Below are 17209 nucleotides of genomic sequence, written 5' to 3' on the forward strand. Positions count from 1 at the left end.
TCCATGCCACAGCATGCCAGGCTCCGTGCCAGCCTGTGAGAGATGCCAGGAGATGGGCCAACCAGACTCCCTCCTGCCTCACCCTGCCAAAAACAGACTCCAAAAAAAGCAGATAGGCAACACAGATGTGTAAGTGCTGAGTCAGGCTTAATGTGAGTCCCTAAGCAATTCAAGAAACAGCAGTGATTGTGTCTTTTCAGCAATCTCCCTTGAATGTGGTGTAAGAAAGAAGCTTCCAAGTCAACCTGGAGCTACTGAAGTTTGGGGAGGGTGAGAAACAAGGGGAAGATAGCTACAGGCATGAATGATGTTCGAGAGTGAATGATGCACAGAACATAACATTTCATTATCATGGACAATAAAAAGCAATTCAAATATCGTGAAAAATTATTTTATAAAAATATCTACATTAAAATTTTAGCCTGAAAGCTGTAGCTTCAGTTTTATAAAAAGGCAATCTTTGAAAGGATCTGGCTCAGGAATATACAAACATTATACAACAGATATCAAAGTAAGACAGCTCAAAAAGCATCTTAGGGGATATTGCAACTGGTCTGTCATGAAATAGAATTAAGTATTCTTATTGCATAGCAGAAAATGAGGTCACTTTCATTTGCATAATACTGCAACTTATTAGACGGAGAGATGCCATTGGGTACTCATGAGAAAGAACTTTGGAATTCAGAGTCTGACTTCTCTGGTGTCCAAATCAGAATCCAAGTGGTGTCTAAGCTGCTTCTAACCTTGGGCTGCAATTCCATTTCATCGCTGTGATCAGACTTCAGATATCCCACTGGCAAGCTGCATTCACAAGCAGGTGTGGCCACCAGAAGAGGGGATGCAGGGGGGTTCACCTACCACATGACTAGCACAGACTTGAAAATAAGTCTGTTGTGCCCACTGTGGAGAGAGAATTGTACCTGGTGATAAAGGGACAGCAGGTTTTGGATGGCATCTGTGGGCCGCTAGAGCAGATTGACTATTTGGTGATGACGTACCAGTGTTCTAGTCCCCGTGAGAAAGGACACATGAGGATAAAACGAACATGCCCTCAGCAGCACTACCAGCAGGGGCAGTGCTTCCTGGGAAGGGAGACGTGAGGTGGGGTCAATAGCAAAAATCCAAAAGCAGGAAACACAGCTGGCTAGCTCTCAGGGAGGGGATCCTTTCTGGGAAGATGACACACAAACAATAGCCTCCCCCCACATAAGCATGATAAATCTGGAAGTTCAGCTTCCAGGTGTTGGGGGGGAACTTCACCTTTTGTCTGAAATCAGAAGCTGTGTGATGGCACACATTGGACCCCAACCTCCTCCCCACACACACCCACACACACACACACACACCCTGAAACAAAGTCCCAAATCTTCCTCGGAGAGGGAGGAAGAACATTTGGAACAGAAAGCGCATTCCATCAGCTTCCGATCCAGAGGCAGGCAGAGCTTTGAGACCACAGTCACCTCCGTGCCAGGTAAGAGCAGAACAAACCAGCTAACAGCATGTCTTGATCCCTTTGGAGCTGTTCTTCCAGGTCCACCAAAGCTGGATATTTCAGCCTCTGCCCAAGGTTACTAAAAATTCTGGGTACCTTGGTATTCTCCAAATGTCTCACTGAAATAACATCTGCTCAACATCAGAAGATGTTTCCCCTTCAGGGGAGTTGAGTGGTTCACGCACAATAAATATACAGTAAATACACAAAGTGTCCAACTCGCTGAGGAAAGTCCTGGGTTTATAACTTCAGGGTGAAGTGGGGAGAATGACAGTCTCCTACAAAATCTGCTTGGAAGTTGCCCAGTTGTATGAGAAGTCCAACATCAGAGTTCATAAAGCCCCTTGGCTCCCTAAAGGTGGACCTTGACATCAGGAAGGGTAAATTCCAGCCCCCAAGTTGTGAGACTCTTCTCCAGACACAAGACTTCCCCTCTTTATGCTGGAAACTCCAATATCAGCAACTTGCTAGTTCAGGAACAGTACAGCTTTAAGGTTTTTTTTTTTTTTAATGCAGATGACTCCCTGAGCCCTCAAATACCCTCCTCCAGATGCCTGAAGTTCTGTCATTTATCATTTTTACCTGTGAATTAGCAAAGCTTTCATCAAGCTCCTCTCTCAAAATGCAAGTACTCCTGAGAGAGATCACACATTCAGGGCCCACCGCCATGTCCTCCCTCACGGGGGAAGCTAGGAGCGGGGTGCTCTGAGGATTGGCGAGAGGGTACAGGCCTGGAATGGGGGCGAGCACAAGGAAAGGAAGACAAGGATGTGAGACAGACTGGACCGACTGCCGAGGGCCAGGCCCAGGGTGCCAAGTATACACCCCTTTGAAGTCATCCATGTCCATGTAAATCACACATGACCCCATCCAGTGCAGGGACAAACCTATCTTTGGGTTTGGACATATGGTGATCTTTTACTTAGCCTCCAAACCAGAACACTTTTGAGAGTAAAACGGGATGCTCTGAAAAATTAAACCTGCATAATAAGTATAAACAGGGATTGTCTTATCCCAGGAAAACCCAGAAGTAGGATCCTCTCTGGGACCACTATGGACAAGGACTGAAGCCTTACCACTTTGTTTTCTTGTGTTTTTGTTTTTCATGTATTTTTTTCCTCCAGTGTGTTACTCAGTGCTTCTCTGAAGAGCTAGTTTTCCCAGCTGAAGAGACACAAAATCTCCCAAACCTGGAATCCTTGACCTCAAAGACCAGTAGCCCAGAGACTGGGCAGTTCTGATAAGAAGTTCCAGGAGGAGAGCCCAAGGAAGAGCACCCAGCTGAGGGGCTAGAGAACCTGTGGTCCTAGGACACAGAGGACACGGGGCAGCTTCAAGAACACCCCACTCTTCTGCAGACAATGCCAGTAGTCTAGGCCGGTACATGGGCCTGGTCATTTCTGGACATTCCCGGTATGTCCAGCTGTACTTCCAGTAGACAGCAGCTCTAGTAGTCTCAAGGTCCCCGTGGCGCAAATCCGTAAGAGAGGTTTCTGTGATTTGATTTTTAGCATAGTGGAGGGATCAGTAGTATAGAAATGGAGCAGACCATCACCACCCCCCAATTTAGTGAATCACCACATTCTGCACACACACACACACACACACACACACACACACACAGGTTCCAGGTTCTCTGATGTCCCTGTAGAAACACACAAAAGAACGCTCAAAGGTGCAGCCGGAGCTATCAGGAACCCACTGCTCAGGGCAGAAGATGAAACACCTTGCGGGAGCAGGAGGTGGGTACTGTCTTCCCACCCTGACGACACTGCCAAGTTGGAGGAGGGCGGTCCCCGCTCCTCTGCAGACTCCGGCAGCGAGTGGCACCCAGCCAGCGTGGTCCCACTGTGCCGAGTCACAGGCAGCACCCCTCCCTTCCTCCACCTCCTGGCAGTGGGAGTTGGGGTCACAAGGGCTTGTGAATCACAGCAACACCTAAGATGAAAGGGGGAGAAAGTTACCATCTTAGCTTCTCCAAACTTATTCAGAGTCACAAGGAGTTCATGACCCACAACATCCCAAGCCATAGCCACGGGAAATGGGCACGATTTGTACCCAAATGCTGACGGGCCTGTGGACTCAGGCTGCCAGCAGCTGGCTGTTTCCCGCTCTAACAGCCAATTCTCCACAAGATGTTTAAACACAGAGCACAGTCCCTCAACACCACAGGTGAGTGATGTCACCCTGCATCATCACACTGACTCACATCATATCGTAGTGACCCCCCTTCCCAACCCCAGCACTCAGTGTAATGACACTCAGCACCCGCACTGGAAACCTCACAGCTCTAAATCTGTATCACTTTAAGAGAAGTGATGAGTGATTCATGTCTCCTTTTAGAAGACACTGAAATGAAGTAGAAAGAACAATAGACTGACTTCATGGCAGCAAGAACAACTGAATTCCCATCCTAGCTCTGCCACCAGTCAAGCTGCATTGTGGCTTCAGGCAAGTCCATGTACCTCTTTAAGCTCCATTCCCATATATTCAATGTCATCTAACTGAAAGACCCCTCCAATGCTAAATTCTATACTTGGATAAACATTCTAGACATGTCTGTATGTGTTACTGTTTTGGTCAGGTTGAACCATACTCAACAGCTAACTTATGAGCCTAAAATCTTGCTTGTAATGGGCTGCAGTTATGCAGCAGATACTATAGGCTGATTCATCCAACATCCCTTCTCCTTGCTCTCCTCTGCTGTAGAGACCAGCAAGTTATGAGCTCAGCTTCCCAGACTACCTTACAGCTGGAGGTGCTATGTGACCCAATCCTGGCCCACGAGATTGTAACTACAAGTCTGCCAGTGCTGCAACTTTGGTTTTCTTCCTCGTCCTGCCTGGAAGAAGCTCACGCAAGGTGCAAGGGGCAGCAGCAGCAGCTATTCATAAAGCTGGCAGAACAGAAAACACAGGAGAAACCTGATTCTTCAATGACAGTCTGAGCCACCAGGCCAGCCCTGGACTCCTTTCTGCCTGGGACAAATACATACATACAAAAAAAGATACTTCCTTGTCTAAGCAAGTATCTGTCAGTTTTTCTGGTACCTGCAGCTGACCCAAATTCTAACTTATAGTTAAGGTGTAACTAGGAGCCTTATTTTAACATATTACCACCACTATCACATCTTCTGGTTGAAGATGAGATTGAGATAACATTGCTAAAAGAAAGCCCAGGACACCCCAATGGTGACATGCTGCTAAGACATGCATTTCATGTTAATTCCTGGATAAAGCCACAGACATAAAAGATGAGAAGTGGGGAGAACCCAAGTCCTCAGACCCAGATGTGCTGCCTGACCTTGAGAACATCTTGCCTGCACCTGAGGCTCCTCTTTCTCAAGGGAGCATGTCTTTAAAAAGCAGGCTCCTGTATTGCTTTTTTATATAAACTTTCTCTTCTGATTCTAAAAATAAAATATTCTCATTATGGAAATTTCGGAAAACCCAGAAGAACACCAAGAAAAAGAACTTTAATCCCTACATACAAAGAGAATCACCGTTATCTTTTTTGGAATATTTCCTGGCTTCTAATAATAACCACAATCACTGACTGAGTGGTTTCTACCTGCCAGGCAGGCACCGTGCTAAGTGCTTTCCACGTATTATCACGTTTCATTCTCACAACAGCCCTAAGAGGCTTGATACGATTTTATTCTCATTTTACAAATGAGAAAACAGAGGTTCAGTCAGACTGACTACCTTGCCCAGAGTTCCAGGGCTAGTGGCAGAGCTGGGACTCAAATTCAGATGTGACTCCAGTATCCATTTCTGTAAGCAGGGGCTACTCTAACCCCCGTGACCCAGGACTGCTCGACTGAGCTCACGCGGTACGTACATTTTGCATCATCCTTTTCTCAACCAGTCTGTCACAAACATCTTCTCATATTAAAAACACGTCCACTGTATAAATATTCCACAACTTATTTAGCTATTTCCCTCATGCCAGACATTAAGTAATTCTCAGTTTTTTGCTCCAATAAATAACTTTGTCCATAAATCTTTGCATTTTAGGCCATATCCATAGATTCTAAGATAAGAGATTCACTCAGTCAATGGGTTTGAACACAAATCGCACCTCTGCTCATCTCCTTCCCACCTACTTACGGGGTGGGCAAACAGTAAAGAAATGGACATGAAATATTCAGCACTTACACAAAATTCTAACTGCTCCCACCTGCACCTTCCCCTCTCATTAAGCCTCACGTGGAGCCAAGGTCGGCTCGCTCACTGGCCTCACTGCCTCATACAGGAAAATGCCCTGTACTTCCCACTTCAGCCTTGGTGAGAAAATGACAGTGCTGGTTTTTAATAATTAACCATGAGAACAGAATCACTCTAGGACCAAAATGCCTCTAAAATCTTTTCTATTTAGTTGAGAAAAATCCTAAATGAGAAAAAAAATTTTTAATAAGTTCATAAATTGAAGGCTTGGGCAGACAGAATGCGATACAAACCCCTTTGAGCCTGCATGGCATAATCTTCCTTTGCACTGAAATCCAAACAAGATGGAAAACGGAATAAGAATACCATTGGAGTCATGATGGAGATTATACATGATAATGGTCATAAAATACTTAGGATGATGGCTGGCACATTGTACATGCTCAATAAATAAACATTAGCTCTAATTCTTCCAGTTTCTGGAGAACCAAATACAAGGAGCTGAGTTCTTGGGTTGGCCAAAGAGTTCCTTCAGTTTCTAAGTATAAATAAAAGACACATTTTTCATTTTTACCAAGAACTTTATTGAACAACGTATTCACCGTTTTGTTCCACTACCTTATGACATTTTTCAGGCAACTTCATAATTCCACCTTCCCAAAACCTTGTATCTATTGAGCAAAGAACTGTTCCAGGTGCCTTTTACAGTCTTCCAGGAAATTGAATTTTTTTCCATTAAGAGAATTTTGTTAAGACCTAAATAAATGGAAATCCGAAGGTGCAATGTCTGGTGAATATAGCGGATGAATCGGAATTTCCCAGCCAAGCTGTAACAGTTTTTGCCTGGTCACCAAAGAAACATGCGGTCTTGCGTTATCCTGATGGAAGATTATGCATTTTGTGTTGACTAATTCTGGACGCTTTTCATCGAGTGCTGCTTTCAGTTGGTCTAAATGGGAGCAGTACTTGTTAGAATTAATTGTTTGGTTTTCCAGAAGGAGCTCATAATAGAGGACTCCCTTCCAATCCCACCATATACACAACATCACCTTCTTCGGATGAAGACCGGCCTTTGGTGTGGTTGGTGGTGTTCATTTCGCTTGCCCCACGATCTCTTCCGTTCGACATTATTGTACAGGATCCGCTTTTCATCGCCCATCACTATTTGTTTTAAAAATGGAATGTTTTCGTTATGTTTAAGCAGAGAATCGCATGCGGAAATACGGTCGAGAAGGGTTTTTTTTCCGCTTGATTTATGTGGAACCCAAACATCAAAGCGATTTACATAACCAAGCTGGTGCAAATGATTTTCAGCGCTTGATTTGGGTATTTTGAGTATGTCAGCTATCTCCCACATGGTATAACTTTGCTTGTTCTCAATTAATGTCTCGATTTGATTGCTATCAACTTCAACTGGTCTACCCGGCCATGGACCATTGTCCAGCGAGAAATCTCCAGCACGAAACTTCGCAAACCACTTTTGACACATTCGATGAGTCACAGAACCTTCTCCATACACTGCACAATCTTTTTTTGGGTTTCAGTTGTGTTTTTACCTTTCTTGAAATAATAAAGCATACCATGCCGAAAATGTTGCTTTTTTTCTTCCATCAATATTATAAAATGGCTACACAAAAATTCACCAATTTTGATAAGGTTTTTTAAAAATACACGCTGATATGACAGCTGTCACAATACAATCTAACAAAATTGTTTCAAATGATATTGAAGACAACTAAGCGCTACTAGAGCCATCTTATGGAAAAAAATGAACAAACTTTTTGGCCAAACCAATACTTCATAGATATCTATGTTTGCTTGTCTCCCTATAGACCCTCAACCTCAGCCCCACTGACTCTGATCCTGTCCCCCACACCTCATCAAAACCATCACACACCCCACCAGGAATAAGCCTCTACAGCCGCCTCATTCCTCCCTCTTCCCTCCAGCCTCTTGCTCAGAATGCTTTTTCCCCCCAACCCTGAGCTAGAGTAGCACAAAAGGCATGGGCTTAGGACTCAGACCTGGGTTTGAATTCTGACTTTGACATTTTTTTAGCCACATGGTCTTGGGCAGATTACTTAAACATTCCAAACCTCCGTTTCATCATCTATAAAATGGAATGGAGTCTCATTCAACCAGAGGGTTGTTGAAAAGATAAGAGTGTATGTATACACTGTACCTAACAGACTGCTTTGTGGCCCAGGGAGTGGGCACCTGGCAAAGGGCAGCTACCTCTATGACTGTGACCCACCCTCAAAGTTTAATCAGGCTCCACCTCTTCCAGGAAGTGTTCCCTGACTCTGCCAGTTCTCGCATGTCATGTCCTAAAGCCTGTGCAGTACATTTCATTTAGATCTTACATGTACATCATCTTGTATTTCCTATTTTTGTAGGCAGGTCTTATCTTTCCAATTTAATTTCTGGAAAGCAAGAACTGTATCTTATTCCACCTAGGGGCCCAGCACAAAACAAATCAGGAAGGGCAATGAAATTCTAAAACCTCTTATGACAACTCAGATCAGTCGGAAGTGGCTCCCTGGAACACTGTGTCAAGAAGAATTCTATGGCTACATTCAGCTTTGCTGGGGAAACGAGTGCTAATTATGGGTATCTGTCGTGGGCGCAGAATGAAGGAGTGGTGACATGTGACAATCATCTGCCATGCCTGAAGGAGGCACTCAGCCCCAAGTTAAGCAAGCTAACCTAGCGCCCACCTGCCCCACCCCACCTGCGCCCCAGGATGGGGGTGGAGCACACTGACCTGCGTAGCTCCGCCCTGTGCTCATGTTGCTTGGCAGCAGTGTCCACTTGTCAGTGACAGGATTGTAGTATTCCACCGAAGCCAGGTTACAGGATCCATCATCCCCTCCAACCACATACAGGAGCCCATTCACTGCACAGACACCTGGGAATCAAACAGAGGCCAGAGAAGGCATGACAGCAGGAGCACCAAGGGGATGGACCAGAGACAAGTCTGGATTGCCCTGGAGGCGCTCTTCCTCCCCTCCCTGCTAGAATAACAGACAATTGGCTCCTCGGGTTTAAGTTTGCTCAACAGAGGAACACACAACAGCCACTGGGATCTGAGGATCCCCCTTCCTAACAAGGTCATGTCTCTGACGAGGGAGCTTTCACGACGACACAGCCCCACAGATGTTCCCTGCCCTTGACCCTATAAATAGGCAGAGCACTGTAGGTACAGACCCCCTTCTACTGCAGCATTGCCCACTGGTGCATGCAGGCCTCCCACGCCCAGTCTGAGCTACATGCGGAAGGAGACAACTCAGGGGATTTCACGTACACTACTTCTACTCTGCTTGTTAGCTGTTCCCTGATAAACCATTTTATCCACACTGTGGGGCACTAATGGTTGTGTCTGTGATCCCTTTACACAATTGGGGTCTGAATCCACATACAGTTCCCAGGGAAAAGGCTTCCTACCCACCCTTATCTCAGAGTGAGCTGGTTTGGCGGCAAGGTCTCATGTAGCAGGGACTCAAGAGTAGGAAAATGTAAGTACTGCTCATCAAGATTTAAAAGGCTGTAGTCCAATATACTGTGTATTTTTTCAAAATTAGACTCAGGGATTAACGATGTTCAAAAAGTAGTAATTATCAGTGTTGGTGAACATACTCTGAAATACTGGTGAGTATAAAATGCATCACCTTCCTGGGTGGTGTCAAAAGTACATATACTCCCTCTGATTCAAAAGTTTCACTTCTGGCCTTTTATTCTAAAGAAATAATTTTAAATGTGTGCATTAATCAGCTATAAAGACTATTTATAATAACCAAAGCATTACTTAGAGAAAAGATGGAAATGACCTAAAAGTCCAATAGTAGCTTGGTTATTTAAATTATGTTATAGCCATTTAGAATAATATTATGTAAATATGTTTAGTGTTATAATAAGATATTCATAGAAGATTGTAAAGTGGATTAAAAAGGCAGGTTATAAACCAGTATTACAGTATGATTCCATTTTTGTTATAAAAAATAGAAATATCTATATGTGAATGTGTGTATACACATGCATTTACATCTAAACCTAATTCTTGAATTAGCTGCTTGAAGGTTCTATAATTGCTCACTTGTGTGGCTCAAGGCCAAATGCCAGGTTATATCACAGCAGGCTTAGACAATGAGCAAATTAATAAACTCCCCTCTTTTTCTTGTTTACGCTTTCAAAAAGTCAGCTGCAAATGGGTTTAGCAAGCAGGTAATTTGAGTAAAAAGGAAATAAGTCTGCCTGAAAGTCACCTGCTTGTATTTCCAGCCTGGGAAATTGGGCTAACCCAACACTATGATAGAGTAAGAAGGCATAAAGCAAGATATACCAACATAGGACACAACCCATAGGGCCAAGTTCTAAAAGGAAATGGTTTAATAGGGGTGTCAGGCTCCAGGCATAAAAAACCTAAACACTCTAAGGAAAATCATTCCTACAAGAAGGAAAAGGGGAAGGGAAGGGAAGGAGAGACAGAAAATACAAAGAAGGGAATAAGGAAAATGGTCCTATTGGAGAATGGATCACGAATCCTTTCATGGATACCCCTGAAAGGAGGGAAATTGCTTTCTGGTGGGAGGTGAGAGGTTCTCATAGCCAGACACTGGCAAAGAAAAGATAGAACCAGTGTGATTGTCTGACACTGTCCACACAGCCCTATGCTTAGCTACCCAACAAAGCCACTGGGCCGGGGGCACAGATGGCAACCAGAGGCTCTTCTGGGTCTGTGTCCATCTATGTGCAGTGAAAGTCATCGTCCTTCACTGGGAGGGAAGGAACCCTCTGCATCTAAGAGGGGGCCCTGTGAGGCGCCCCGTGGCTAGCTTTGTGGGTTCCAAGCTCTCCCCTGCCCAGCAAATGGACACTCCCTACTCAGGGTACAAGCTCAGCCCCAGGCCCTGGGAGCCTCTCCTCTCTGCCTCTCTTCTAGAGCTAGTGTTTGCAGGGAGAAAACACCCACAACCTCCCCCGGAAGGAGAGAAGGAGGGAGCAGTCATATTACCTGCATTGCGCCGGCACATGTTCATGTCTGCCACCTGCTTCCAGGTGTTTGTTCCAGGATCGTAAACCTCGACACTCTTCCTCACCAAGGGCCCATCGTGTCCGCCTGTGGCGTACAGCTGCCCGCTGAGGACCCCAACCCCTGAAAGGCAGAGCACAGAGTCCCAGCCTCAGGCTGGCTGCAGCGACCAGAAACCAGGAGGCCTGGCGTCCAGTCCTGGACAGCCGTCACCGGCAGGGTGACAGGGGGAGTGCTGTTTTGTCACCCTGGAACTCAGGATCCTCGTCTATAAAAGAAATATAATGACACCTACCTGCCTCATAAAATCAACTTGAAAACCGCCAAATATAAAGCAAATATAACCTCATTTCTATTCAGACACATAAAAATAAATATTATATATATAATATATATAGGTGTGTGTTTGTGTGTACGTGTAGTATTATATATATAATATATATAGGTGTGTGTTTGTGTGTGCGTGTAGTAAAAAGAGTTGAAATGGAAACTACACAGCAGGCGTACGGAGATCATTATTGCTGAGGCCTCCCTGCTTGTCTTGAAGCAGAAGCTGTTCTTTCTGCCCCCGTGCTCTCCTCCCTAGATGGCAGAGGGTCACTGAATCACTCACGATGGTGCTAAGCCTGAGCTGAGGGCCAGGACTGCATCATTTACAGGTTTTAGCATAACCTTTTAACATCCTCTAATACAAGTCAAGGAAATAAAATCCAGAAAGCAGGAGTGCCTAAAAAGAGCAGCTGACGTGGTGGCCGGGACACCTGGGTTCTGGACCTGTGTCTCTAACCTGCCCGCCAGGTGGTGCTTCCCTTTCGGGGCCTCAGCATTCCAACTGTATAGTGAGGGAGCTGGACTAGATCGGTAGTTCCAGTGGACCACAGACTACTCCACTGTGTGGACAGCTCAATTAGCTGGGGAGTTTTTGAAAACACAGATTCCACAACCTCACTCCCAGAGACATTGGTCAGGAATCAGAAAAATTATCTCAGGTGATTGAAACGTGCAGCCAGGTTTCAGACCCAAGGACTAGATTTCCAGAATATAAACTTCATATGGACAAGAACCATGTTTGTCTTATCATGACTGTTTCCCTGTGCGTGATGGTACGTAGTAGGCTCTCAACAAATACTGTTTGAATGACAAGATGTGTAAAATCCCGCCAGCAATTATGCAGGTGTGCAAATGGCTCCTCGCAGTTGCCCTAAACTAACAGCAGATGGTGGTGGTGTATCGACAGTGGCTACCTTACGGTCTTGAGTTAAATAAAATTCAGTGTGTTCCCAAGCTGCCTCATCTTCCTCACCTCCATGTGCAGGAGGAACTAGCACATGCTGGGACCCAGAAATGGCCTCTTTTCCTCACAGCCATCTGCTAGCACTGCCCACACCCTGCTGAGGAAGCAAGCAGCCTTCCAGGCATCCAGGGGCACCAGTGCCCTTCTGCAGCCTCCTCTGCCAATGCTCACACAGAGCCTTCCTGGACCTAGAGCCACAGGGGCCCCTGCTGCCAGGGTCTCTGGGTCTTTAGCCACCAAAGAACACCTACGAGGACGAGTATGTGGGTTCCCAATTCCAGATGTGAGGTTTCTCCAAATCTTAGGGATGTGAAGCACTAAAGAAAGGTTGCCCTGGGAGCCTGAGGCCAGAGCACTGACAGTGACCTGAGGAAAGAACCCACCTCCGGGAGAGATACCACCCCCTAAATCGAGGTCACTGTGCCTCGTGAGAGGCAGGAGCAGACCCAGTGATCTCCACTCAGCAATAACCCCTGGGCAGCCTGACAGAGACAGAGCAGCAAGGCCTCCAAAGGCAGCTCCGTCCACAAGATGAGCCTGAACTTTGTAAGGTGGGTCTGTGCGCGTGGCTCTGTCCGGAGCTGGCCCTCCACGCTTCCTGCTTGAGGCGCTCCTAGAAACAGCCACAGACCTCAGTGTGCTGCTCCACTCCTGCTGAGCTGCCCCTGCCTCCTTGGGCTTTGAACACTTTCTTGCACACCTCAAGTCACACACAGGATTTCCAGGAAATACAAAGAAGACTCTACCAGTACCATACACCAAAACTACTAAAAGAGCCCTATGATGGCAGGAGAACCGGAGGATCTGTGAACTGAACTGGGCCCTTGGGAACACCTATTGCAACCCACTCATTTCACATCTGAGGAATCAGAGGCCAAGACCACAGGGACATTCGAGCAGACCCAGAACCAGGATCCAGCCCTCCTGACTTCCATGCATTTGCTGCACCTTCAGGAAGGGCCAACCTGTTGGGATCAGCAGAGACGAGCTCCCTAAAAATAGCCTTCCAAACACAAATGTTTCTTAAATGGAATCATACAGCATTTTCTTTTCTAACCAGTGAGCATACAATGGTTCTTGCAAAATATTAAAATAGCACAAGTTTTAAGGAATACTAAGGAAGTGGTCATGTGTTTGGTTGTATAAAATGAGATCACAACTCAATCTTCAAAAATACAAAAAAAAAAGATAAAGTAATAACATGGTGGGGAAAAGCTCCCAGTTGTGGTTTCCCTTCCCAGAAGTCACGTGGCCTTCCTGCCAGCCGGGTTGGTCATCAGCCACCACTCCCACAGGAACCGGGAGCAGAGAGCCAGTGCCCAGCCTCCAGCGCCTCCACCTGCCCTCCCAGACCCTTTCCTCTGGGCCCCTAGGTGATGGGGCAGACAAAGCAGGGAAGAAGGGGCTGTTGCTCCACTTCCTGGAAAATCCCAAAGGACCACACAGCTCCTGGTCTTCCCACAGGAGGCGGAAGTGGGCCCCATGTGGGGATTTATTCTCCTCCCATGCGGGGGAGGGGGCTGAAGTGAAGAAAAGTTGGGGGGAGACATAAGTTTATCTCCAAATACTAACACTAATAGCTTGGCTTTCAGCCCCCAAGACAAAGACAGGCAAGTTTAGCTCTTCCAAGGAAGACTGGGACAGCCATGCTTGTCACACTACTTCATGAGAATGAGACTCTGATAATCTGGGGTCAAAAAAATCTAACGTCAAAATGAAACAAACCTGAGTAGGAATCCCAACTCTGCCAGTGACTAATGATACGACCTTGGGCTAATTACTCAACCCCTGGTTGACTTACTTTCTAAATCTGTTAAGTGGAGTTATGTCGTGTCTACCTTGCAGGGCTGTGAAGAGGATTAAATAAAATGAGGCACAGAAAGTGCTTATTAGGACAGCACCTGGCACATAGCAAGCTTCACTTTTCAAGAGACGCAGACACCTCCAAAGAAATGGAAGAGATGACGATGAAGGGAATATGATCTCATCTGTTCCCTACCAAAGGGATCCCCCCGAGAAGGGTTAACTCCTAAGTGCTTGTGTCAGCTGCAAAGATGCAAGTGGGATTATATACACTGAAAGGAGAGAAGAGGGAGGGAAAATAAGGTAGAATGTTAAGCTCTTGGCCTCCAGACCCACCTGTGAGATCAGACACAGCTTGCCCCTTGACCTTCCCCCCCGCCCCGTACCTGCGCCGCTGCGGCGAGTGCTCATGTCTGCCACGTATGTCCACTCATTGGTCGCTGGGTTGTACTGCTCCACGGTGCTCAGGCACTGGCGGGAAGCCCCATCATAACCCCCAACGGCATACAGCTTCCCTGGAACAGACAAAGTGGCTGAGGGTGGTGCTTCAGACTCGCATGGAACTCGAGCGTGGCTGAAACTCCACTTGTAACTCACTGGGGCACCCTCACCTCCATCAGGGTTCAGGACACCCTCCCCCAGGAAGACCACAACTCCCTCCCCAACCAGGGTAAGCATGCTTCACAACTCTGTCTCCTACTTCCTCTTAAGCTCTGAGTTCCTCCTCAAAGCAGTACTGAGCCTCTTTCTCAAAAAGCACCCAAACACCCAGTGCAAAGCGATGGCCTGCTGTCACTGGGGCTCAACATATTCTTGCTAGTGAACTCATTAGATCTTCTCCAGAACAAGGCACCGGAGAGATGGAAAGCTTGAGGGCCCCAGGTGCAGCCAGGCAGGCAGACTTTCTGGGTAAAGGCTCACAACAGCAGACAGAACAAATAAGGAAAAATATTCTCCAACAAGAACCCAAACATTGTCTCCTCCATGTTTTGTACTCTGTCCACAACCCAGGCAGGCAGAACGTGTGAATGGAGTGCTCTGTGTGCACTGTGGGCTGGGTTGGCTGGAATTTATCTGCAGACCCCCTTGCAATCTCTGAGCCATGCACAAGACCCCTGAAGCACCATCACCTATTTTTAAAATAAAATACCGTAAACGGCTATCAAAGAGCATCAGTTTGTTCTGAGGATGGCGGTGAGGTTGGGCAAGGGGGCAGGAAATTGGTATTTGAATGATCTCAGAGAGAGATTCAAACATTTGGGTTTAACATGTAGTCTTAGAATACAGTGGGAAGGTCTCTGTGTGTGGTGTGTGTGTGTGTGTTGGGTGTGGGTGTCCTACCTCACCTGGGGTCTCAGTCCTATGGGGGACCCTGGAATTATAATAAGGATCTTAAACACTAGCTACAGACTAAATAAACCCCACCAGATGCAAATCTACTTAACAGGGTTACTCAGTCAAAAGATTTTTTTGGTCACTATGTGCTTTCTTAATGGAGAGGTACCAAGAGTACAACCAGTATGTGAAAAATCTGCAATTATTTTAAGTTAGAAAGAGATTCTCAGGCTCAGAACTATGTTGTACCATCAGGACGTTTGCTGCATCAGATGTAAAACTATTTCTTCTTCTATCACTGAGCCTGGTTTTGGGTTCTGCCCCCACAGCCCTCTCAACCAGTCCTTCTAGAAGAAAGGGACACCTCCTCCTGACTCTGCCCTCGCCTAAGCCGGAGGGCAAAATCCTGACTCAGAGCTCCTCCAGGACCCAGGCTACTCTCGTGGTGTGTGCTGGCTCAGAGGTAACCACCTGCCCAGCCAGCTGTCCATCACTAGGGAGGAGACAGGCCTGGGGTGTGGAGGAGAAGAGAAGCTCCTGAGGGCAACCCCAGTCTCTGTAACACACGATCTCCAATCTGCGGGGAGCTTCTGCCTAATCTCCCAGCCTCACTGTCCCTCTTCCTACGTAGAGATTCATCAAGGCAGCCAGTAGCAGATGATCCTGATTTTCTTTCTTTTTTCCCCAGTGTTATTTAGGCTATGTAGCCATGGTAAGGAGACGATGAGAGGGAGGGGGGTTCTGTGCAGACAGCGTGGGGAGCTGTATCTTCAGGGCCACGGGGAAGGAGCGTCCACTTAAGATCATCCCTGGACATTCTCACCAAAGCTGTCCACTGGACTCTGCTGCCCCAGGGTGACTCTCAGCCGAAAGAGCTTCAGATTCAGGTTGGACAAGATAAATAAATCCCCCGTCTGTCCTCTGGGTCAACAGGGCATGCTACCACACAGCACTTCTGCCACACAGAACATGCTCGCAGAAGGCTCTGTCAAGGGGAGCATTTCAAATGAGTACCAGGAAGGTATCTCCTCTAACCCCCATCAACCATTCCAACTCTTCCTCAGCTGAAAAAATACCCACTCAAGGTTCCTCCTTTCAGGGATACGCTATTTTTAACCCCAACTCTATTGTTTGATATTCCTGGCTAAGGAAAAAGGGGGGAAATGGGAAGGTGGCTAGACAAAGCACTTGCATTTGGCAGACAAATCAATTTCTGTTCCAACGGGAGGATGAGATTGCAAGAAACAATTTTATCTCGGTAGGAGGACAAAAATCCTTGCACTCACTAAGATGACTCATTCAGTATGTTAGAACAATATACTTTTAAATTAAAATTTAAACTACATAATACTGGTATGGACCAAGAAATGCAGCGAGAGAAAAGAATCTTTATATTAATGTCTAACTCACCACACGTTACACTCTCCCCGAAGCACATGTATGTGTTGTGTGTGCACCTGACATAGAAAATGCCTGTGTACATGTGTGAATGCACAGATTTCCAGCTAAATTCCCACTTCAGGACAGGCTAATGAATCAGTGTGGTCCTGCAAAGTATAGTGTTTTAGTGCAAATAATACTCTATGCTTTAATACGTTGAATTCATACATATTTCTAAAACGTCTCTCTATTAGCATTTGCTAATGGTCTGAGTTGGAAGTTAGAAGACCTGGGTTCAAGGAGTGGCTGTGCTATTTACTAGCATGGGGCACATTGATTACCCCTCTGGGACCAGTTTCCCCTTCTGGAGAATGGAAAAAATCTAAGTCCTGCCCATCTCCTTCAGGAGAGTTTTAGGAACAAAATGAGAAATTGGAGATGAAAACCGTTTAAAAACTACAGTGCACTATCTAAACAGGCCCCAGACCTCACCATTCGCTCCTGTCTCACCGCACACACCTTTCCTGACTAGAGCAGGACCCACCAACCTGCCTTGCAGTGACTAATCAGAACTGGGGAAAGGTGCCCACCTCACTCGGGGCTCTGTTAATAATGCTCAACATATGAACATGAGGACAAAATTAAAGAAACACTCTCACCCCCTCCACATTATACTCCTAGGTTATATCTTGACTCTGGATTCCCCAACT

General features: G+C 46.3%; 1 protein-coding gene across 1 annotated transcript in view; it reads right to left on the bottom strand.

Annotated features, from left to right (window-relative positions):
- Window positions 1-377: 377 nt before the first annotated feature.
- Window positions 378-17209, bottom strand: part of KLHL3 (kelch like family member 3) — a 114419-nt gene continuing 97587 nt past the window's right edge. Inside the window, exons 12-15 of the mRNA XM_036849221.1 lie at window positions 14171-14299; window positions 10670-10810; window positions 8423-8566; window positions 378-3430 (exon numbers count right to left, since the gene is read on the bottom strand). Coding sequence (XP_036705116.1) covers window positions 3402-3430; window positions 8423-8566; window positions 10670-10810; window positions 14171-14299 — 443 coding nt within the window. The 3' untranslated portion in view covers window positions 378-3401. The remainder of the gene's footprint in view (window positions 3431-8422; window positions 8567-10669; window positions 10811-14170; window positions 14300-17209) is intronic.

The sequence above is a fragment of the Balaenoptera musculus genome, chromosome 3 (assembly GCF_009873245.2).
Source record: "Balaenoptera musculus isolate JJ_BM4_2016_0621 chromosome 3, mBalMus1.pri.v3, whole genome shotgun sequence".
NCBI lineage: Eukaryota > Metazoa > Chordata > Mammalia > Artiodactyla > Balaenopteridae > Balaenoptera > Balaenoptera musculus.